At 38.3% G+C, this 8,589-nt stretch overlaps 1 protein-coding gene across 1 annotated transcript; it reads left to right on the plus strand.

Annotated features, from left to right (window-relative positions):
* The first annotated feature begins 522 nt into the window (after positions 1–522).
* kcnj2a (potassium inwardly rectifying channel subfamily J member 2a) lies at positions 523–7,667 on the plus strand. The gene is made up of 2 exons (XM_077200349.1): positions 523–1,073; positions 3,908–7,667. The coding sequence occupies exon 2, from the start codon at positions 4,157–4,159 to the stop codon at positions 5,438–5,440; it is 1,284 nt and encodes a 427-aa protein (XP_077056464.1). The 5' UTR covers positions 523–1,073; positions 3,908–4,156; the 3' UTR covers positions 5,441–7,667.
* The last annotated feature ends 922 nt before the right edge of the window (positions 7,668–8,589 follow it).

The following is an 8,589-nucleotide window of genomic DNA, read 5'->3' on the forward strand; positions in this document are numbered from 1 at the left end:
CAACTTTGGCTTTTGTCGTCCTGGGTCGCTAAATATGGAAACTTTGCCACAGAATAAAAAATAAATAAGGTAATTGCAACTTTTTCTCACAATTCGGATTTTTTTTCTTTGCAATTGCGAGTCTACGTCTTGCAATTCTGACCCTGAGATATTCAGAATTACGAGATATAAATTGTGATTCTATAAAATCATAAATGAGAGATAAACTCGAAATTGCGAGGAGGAAAAGTCACAATTGCATGATATAACTTAGGGGCCTAAAGGCAATTCCGACTTTTTTTTTCTTCTCCGAATTGTGAGTTTATATTTCGCAATTCTGACTTGTAACTCACAATTGCTAGTTTTAAAGTAACAATTGTGAGATAAAAAGTAGCAATTGTCTTTTAAAATGTTTTATTCTGTGGCGGAAACAAGCTTTCATAGCTTACGTAACTGATGTTTTAAATCACCTTGCGATTTTATTTATGACTTGTAAACAGAAAAAAAAAATCTCAATTCATTGAGAAAATCGTACTGTTGCTAATAGTTAACTTACCTCAGACAAGCTCGACTTGTGTTTATCAGCGTCTATTTCTGACAAACTTGTAACGTAACTGTGGTTGTAACTGAGAGTACTGTTGGAAAACAATGTTGAAACACATACTTATGACAAAGCACACATACTTTTTAGACACCCGCAACCTTTTGTTTTGGCTTCTTTTAGGGGGATTCAAGCCTTAAATCGCACGCTGCTGTTCTCTACTTAACTTTCTGTGTGTGCCTGGAACTGTTATTTTATCCGCGCGTGAAACTCTCCCTTTCGTCGGATTGGCCGGGTTTAAGAGAGGGGGCGTGACTAGCCGGTGCGTGTTGTTTAAATGGGTTTGAAGCTTAGAAGAAACAGCACATGAGTTTACCGCACGCCGCATACAAGAAGAGAAACGTGGAGATCGCTGTTCTTATACTTCATATCAAATGCTATTAATATATTACGCGGAGAGAACAAGATCAATGAGAAGACAGTGTGGATAGTAAAACCATTCGTTGGATATGTATATATGAGAACTGTTTCGTGTTCATTTAGCCTACAAATGGTAAGGTCATATTATTTGCTGAAATGTTTTGTTATATGCAACTGTAAATAAATTGTGTCTGTTTGACGATACGAGGTGTATTGTGCTGTACATTTGAACTTAAATTCGTTAAGAATAATCTCGGAGATCAGTTATGTTTGACTTTTGATAACAGACAATAAGCTTGTGAGCTTTCTATTACAATTCTATAGGAAACCTGATCTCAGGAAAAGCATAAAAGAAAAGACTTGATCATAAAGTCTCAGTTTGAACTCAGTTTAATATTATTTCTGTCTAGGATAAACACTTAAGACTGTAAAGAGTTTTCACTTGTGATTTTTCTTATGGGATGATGAGGATTATAAAGTTAATTTCTGACCTTCCGGCACATGCCACTACAATGAAAGATATTAGAGTGTGATTACTATTTGCTTTTTATTTTCTCTGAAGACAAATACACAAGGTGACACAGAATCTTAATTGTTTTATTACTTTATGCACTTCTTAAGAAGTAATTTAAAAGAAAGAAACTGAGGAATAAGGTTTAGGGAATATCTTTTCCTCCCACACCTGTTGACTTCTCCACATGACAGACTTCACCCGCATAACAGATTTGCCTTATAAAACAAATGGGGTTTAGTGCAGCATTATGTGCATTGCTGCATGAAACGCGTGACTAATTGTTATATAGCCTAGTATTGTTTTATACTGAGCTCACTGTTGCTAAGTGTGCGTTTGTCTAATATATTTGGAGCACAGCTGCGCTCAGCAGTTGTCAGGCGTCAGTCGGCCGATAGACACGCAGATCCTCTTTTCTGCCTTAAACACTCAGATACATTCAATTGGCAGTTAAATTGGTGCTTAACTTGTTTGTCAGGACATGCACACCACATAGTGTAAACTGTTAACAGAGATAATAAAGCAAATGGAATTTCCCTAAAATATGCACCCATGTTTTAAAAATATGAAAAATCCTAGTTTGATCATTTAAAAGAATGTAGACTTTTATGTAACATTTTCCATTGGTCCTCACTGGTCCACTCCATCAAAATAAACATCTTTCCTGGGTATAAACACTGTCATATTATGTTTCATGTAAGAAATAATGTCATCTATCAACCTGCTCCTTATCTGAATGTCTGTCGGGCCACAAGTGAAAAACAGTCTTTAGTAAAAGACAAAGTGTTAAACCAAAAGAAATAAACAGCTTACATTTGTTCTAGATGGCAAAAAACTGTTCACTAAAGTAATTTCTGTTTTAAGTACAACTATATTCTCATGCTCTCTCTCAAATTGATTGTGTCATTCGCTTTAACTCGCTCTCCTTTCTCTCTCAAACATTTCTGCATTCCGTGCATCTGCTAAATAAGATAAAATAGGACCGTTCTTTTTAGTTATTATGGTTGCTAGGAACATTGAGGGCAGAATAGGTGCTTTAATGAGTAGTGTTTTAGCCCTCCTCAGAGAATTGTCATAGGGCTATCATTATACTGCTGAGAGATACGATGAGGTCCCACAAGACAAGCTCTCAAGTCAACAAGCCTTGTCTCAGTCTTAGCTTGTTTTTACCTTCGCTGATGTTTAAGCAACAGTTCAGAATGTTATGTAGTACTTTAAGAAAGGAATTAAGTGGGGCACAAGAATACATTTGATCAAAATGCATGCCTTTTGCCGCTGACTAAATGAGTCTTTCCCTTTTTAAAACACTTGAAATGTCAATAATCCTTTAGGGAACTGGTCTTATTGTATGGCGCTGTTTGTTCATGCAAAAGATCAGCTGTTTTAGCTTTTGACATGGAGTATTTGTGATGACATTCTGCAAGACACTCTTTTAAAGCACTTATTATTGTTCAATATACTAAAATTATGAAACCTATTAAATATACAGAAGGTACTGTAGGACCTAATGTTCTGAGTAGAGCTTTTAGGACGCCTCTATTGGTTTGATGAGTTTTTGCCAATTTAAATTAGTGCATTGGTAAGGCACATAGATGAATGAACAAGGCAATTTTCCATTCACCCTTACCCTGATTAGCACAGTATGTGAAAATGGGTATTATTAATGGTCCTGTGGGCAATTACACTATATAGGAGAGCACAAAAAACAGACAGGTTGCCATTGCATTATCAAGTAATATGTGGCACTTCCTGGTTAAATATCATTGTATTTATTAAAATTACAAATGGACTTTTTAAAAATATATATTTAAATGACAAATGTGTTGGTGCAGTTGGTGATTGAAATCATGACATGATGAAAAAATATTGGATGTTGCCCAAGAAAAAGAAAAAAAAGAGTCAAATGTAGAATAATCATTGTCAACATTGGGTAATAAAACTGATGATCAGTAATAAAAATAAGTGACGATCAAGCAAAACAACATTTACTATTTACTTCACAGCCTCACTGAGCTAATGATTTAGACAGGTTTGACTTGGGTTCTGTTATTTTGACCATTTAGGTCTTGTTGGCTAAAACTGCTGGGGGTTTTTTCTCAGTCTAGAAGGAATGGTCAGGGTCCTCTTAAGTTTCGAAGTATGAGTTTTTGATTAAGCAAATACCATGTATCAAAGTCAGTATTATTTGATGTGATTCTAAATTCACTGGGAAATGTTAACATTATGATTTAATCAGTGTATAAACGTATTAGTTCAAGCTGAGACTTGCATGAGAATGCGTGAGAATTATGTGCATCACGTTGGTCTCAGAGACACTTGTGCTGTTGGAGCCAAAGTAAATTCTTAGTGATTACGTTAATTTAGCAACTGAGACTGAAACAAATCTTCAGTGAGAATGTTGAGTTTACAGTCTGTGCCAATTAACATTAACGTATCTTGTTTCCTGTTTTTGATAGAACATTTGATTGATGATATCACCAGAGCAGATGCGAACGGAGTGATCGCCCCATCCTTGGCCCTTTCTGTCAATCAAAAGGTCCAACTGGAGCAAAGAGACGCCTCCTGCGTCCGGCTCTGAACAGCCCCACCATTTCCTGCTTGTGTTGGTCCCCGTGAGTGTTTCAAAACTGTTTCTCCAACGCTTTTTCCAGAAACTAAGACTGTTTTCCAAAGCAGAAACAGCACAGACCTCCCAGACTGAGGTGATGGGAAGTGTGCGGGCCAACCGCTACAGCATTGTGTCATCAGAGGAGGACGGAATGAAGTTGGCCACTGCTGCGGTGCCAAATGGGTACGGTAACGGGAAGAGCAAGGTTCTCACCCGTCACCAAACCCAGAGCAGGTTTGTCAAGAAAGATGGACACTGCAACGTGCAGTTCATCAATGTCAGCGAGAAGGGCCAGCGCTATCTGGCCGACATCTTCACCACGTGCGTTGACATTCGTTGGCGATGGATGTTCGTTATCTTCTGCTTGGCCTTTCTGCTGTCGTGGCTATTTTTTGGATGTATCTTCTGGCTGGTCGCAATATTCCATGGAGACCTGGAGAATGGCAGTCCCAAATGTGTCTCCAACGTCAGCACCTTCACAGCTGCTTTTCTCTTCTCCATCGAGACACAGACCACTATCGGCTATGGCTATCGTTATGTTACAGACGAATGCCCCATCGCGGTGTTCATGGTTGTGTTTCAGAGCATAGTCGGCTGCATCATTGACGCCTTCATCATCGGTGCTGTCATGGCTAAGATGGCAAAGCCCAAGAAGAGGAACGAGACGCTGGTGTTCAGCCACAATGCTACGATGGCCATGAGGGACAATAAGCTGTGTCTGATGTGGAGGGTGGGAAACTTGCGCAAAAGCCACCTGGTAGAAGCCCATGTTCGGGCTCAGCTCCTCAGATCTCGCACCACAGCCGAGGGAGAGTTCATCCCTCTAGACCAGATGGACATTGACGTGGGCTTTGACAGTGGCATTGACCGCATCTTCTTGGTGTCACCAATCACCATCGTCCATGAAATTGACGAGGACAGCCCTTTCTATGACATGAGCAAACAAGAACTGGAGAACTCAGACTTTGAAATCGTAGTTATCCTGGAGGGCATGGTGGAGGCCACGGCCATGACCACCCAGTGCCGTAGCTCCTACGTGGCCAGTGAGGTCCTGTGGGGACACCGCTTTGAGCCCGTCCTCTTTGAGGAGAAAAACTATTACAAAGTAGACTACTCTCGTTTTCACAAGACCTACGAAGTGCCCAGCACCCCGTTGTGCAGCGCGAGGGACCTTGCTGAGAAAAAATATATTCTATCCAACTCAAATTCTTTTTGCTATGAGAATGAGGTGGCCCTTTCAAACAAAGATGAGAAAGAGGAAGGGAACGGGGACACCCTGGGCCCTGGCGGGACAAACACGGACACTAGCTCAGACTCTGACCACAGCCAGGCCACCATTCCCTTAGAATCGCGGCCTCTACGGCGGGAATCCGAAATATGACTGTGCAGAACTAACGGGAAGGTTTAAGAGACACCTCTTCATTCAGGCACATTGAGCTGAACTGAGCCCCTCGGCGAAGCAGACTCAAGCTAACGGTACAGTTGCAAGGAGGAATCGACAGAGAAACTGTACAAGAGTGTTCTTACGAATATGCATGGTTAAATAAAACACAGCATAGAGGCACTGCACAGCTAATGAAGAATGCACATCAAGGGAGGAGAAGAGAGAGTTTCCCAATTAGGCGTCACTACCTTTTTAGACCGTTGCTTCTGAATTACATGAAGCAGAGAGGATGTAACTGGTTGGCAAAACTTGAAAATGAGCAGGCATGTGTCCATGTGCAGTTGTCCAACAATGTAAGAACAATTCAGACCAATATAGTAGACTGATGCTGCTACCAAAGTTGAAAATATCTTTATTTGTCGGTATAGAAAATTTACATGCAGATATTTAGCTCTGTCAATTTAATTTCAGGCAATTAATATAATAATAGTCAATTGAAATAACATCATGCAAATGAGGGGAAAAACACAGCAAAGAGTGTTAGTCAATGTCTTAAGTATCATTAAAATATCCTGTTCCTACTATCTAGTTAATTATTCCATTATCCCCTCTTTTCCTTTTCTATTTGAGTCTGCTGGTCTTTGTGTGAGCCACGGGTATTTCTGGAACAGTCTTGCGGGGGGCTTAGGTAGGGGACCTCTATTTGGGAATATAGACAACTCAGTGAATGTTCTTTTTTTAGAAGAAACATTAAGTTGGAAGCCCTCCGCAGTACATTTCAGGAAATCTGAAAAGAAAAACACACAGGACAATGCCTGTTTATTGCGATATAACAGACAGGGTCTTTAGATCAGTATCAGAAGGAGAATCACAGTCGTTATGTCCGTAGGGACAAAGAGAGTGACCGTGTTAATGAATGTCTTTCTACAAGTGCTGCTATGTTGCATATTATATAGAGTTTTAGACTTAAACCAAAGAGTATTCAAAATGATCTTTCATAAAGAATGCATCAAATTATTTTATTAGACGTAGGACAATAGGACAAGTCATGACGTGCCGTGGAGTAAAAAAATATATATTTGTAAGTGAAAATAAATGTTTTTTGTTTGCTTACGCACATATATGGTTTATTTTTAATAATTATTTTCTTATTCTAAGCCAAATAAAGACTACGAATAACAAAGCCCATTGGAAATAAGAGAGCTACAGGTTAGCTTACCTTATTTTCAAACTGCTACTCCCACCTTTTCATCCCATAACTTCAGTGTTACTCTAGTTTAGTGCTACATAAGTGTTTGGGTTAGAAAATGTTGCTAGTAGAAAACCTTCATATTTGAGGTTCTAATTGCATGGATTACACTTTGGGTTTTATTGCAAAGAAACATGACAGAAAACAGAATCCACTCTCCCTTCAGACTTTAAACCTCTCCAATAATTAATTATTTCTCAATCAACTCTAACCTCTTGTCTTGCCAGACAAACTGCAATACAACCCTAATGTCTTGTTTGGCAGGTGTACCAAGGACTGTGTATGTAGGACTGGTTAATTAGACTGAGATCATGGTACTGTGATCCAATGACAATCAGAGCACAGAATCTGAGCTCAGAACCGCACTTGCACACAAAATGTGCTCCTGAGATATCACTTGACGTTTGATTGTGATGTCTAACTTGTCTCCTCTCACTTTCGTTTTTTTTAAATACCTGAAGTAACCCAAAACAGCCACTAGAGCACGGTCTCCTGAAAGCTCTATAAAAGGAGACACTAAAATGATAGGATATTTATTTTGAAAATACTGCACGTTATACGGCTGTGTTAAACATACAAACGAGTATAAATTGCTACTAATGCTGTTTTATCCTTCTTTTTTTTTTTTTTTTTTTGACGTCATATATCAAAGAAACTCTAGATGAACAGCCAGTTATGCAGTAGAACTAGTTTACACTGGTCTACTGTTGGCTCGTTCGAAGGAAACGCTCCTTTTAACCACTGTGGGTCTATGGGCAGCATTTATTTCTCTTTGTTGTAAATATCCCCGTACTTTTTGCAGTTGCTTTTGTACCAGTCTTCCCTATTGTACTGAAAGAAAACAATGGAATGTACAGATTTTTATATTATGATAAATATTACTGTTGTTCTTATTATAATTATTATTATTGTAATTATTATTGTACATGCTATTTTATTTCTTTTTTCAATAAAACGAGATTGAATGGACAAAAATCATTGTGTTCCTTGGGTAACTTGGATTGGTAAGTTCTTTAAATAAACATTGGAAATACTGGAAAGACTAACCATAACACATAAAACACAGATATACAGTCTGAATTTTGTGACCTACAGACAGCTGCTATAAAATTGTCTAAAGCTGCTAAATAATATTCTTTAAAGACATCTTCATCTCTTCACATAAAAAAACATATTCTTTTATTTATGCTTGTTTCTTCAATTTAAGGCACTTTTATGTATGGGGGGTTGATTTCAATCCCTTTTTTGTCACATGAAAGTCGCATTAAAACTGTCTTGGAAACTTTGTACTATGCCTTTGTCAACACACACACACACACACACACGCACGCACGCACACACACACACACACTCCAGAAATCCAGGCTACCTCAGTTGACATTAGTGTCAATCTAAGCCTCCTGTGTATAGAGATATTTTCCATGGCACCAATCTGAATCGAGTTTCTCCATCATTTTTCTTAAACGCAAATCTTGTATTGGATGTGCATGCGGTGCACGACATGCACGACGGTGCATTTGGTGCACACACACACACACACATTGGGTTTCCACGTTTTATGTGGAACTTTCCATAGACATTTTGATTTTTATACTGTACAATATTTATACTGTATATTCAAATAAAACATAATTTTGTATGATTAATAAACGTTTAGTTTTTTACCAAAAACATCCAAATAAGATTTGGTAATTCCATACTTGTATTACTATCCATGACATTGGGGATACAAGGGCCACACACATGCGCACACGCACATTGGTATTTATAAAATGATTTATATAGAGATTGCATTGTCTAAGACCAAGTTTTAAATCTTAATATTAATGATAAAAATATATATATTACTGAGTGAAGATCATTTCAGTATTTATTGTCTGAAATGGATTTAAATAAT

Source organism: Siphateles boraxobius, unplaced genomic scaffold (assembly GCF_051911475.1).
Source record: "Siphateles boraxobius isolate OS27281-9 unplaced genomic scaffold, OSU_SipBor_1 46, whole genome shotgun sequence".
Classification (NCBI taxonomy): domain Eukaryota; kingdom Metazoa; phylum Chordata; class Actinopteri; order Cypriniformes; family Leuciscidae; genus Siphateles; species Siphateles boraxobius.

Bases quoted from the DNA above. Each gene is read 5' to 3' on its own strand.
- kcnj2a (XM_077200349.1), top strand. From the start codon at position 4,157: ATGGGAAGTGTGCGGGCCAACCGCTACAGCATTGTGTCATCAGAGGAG.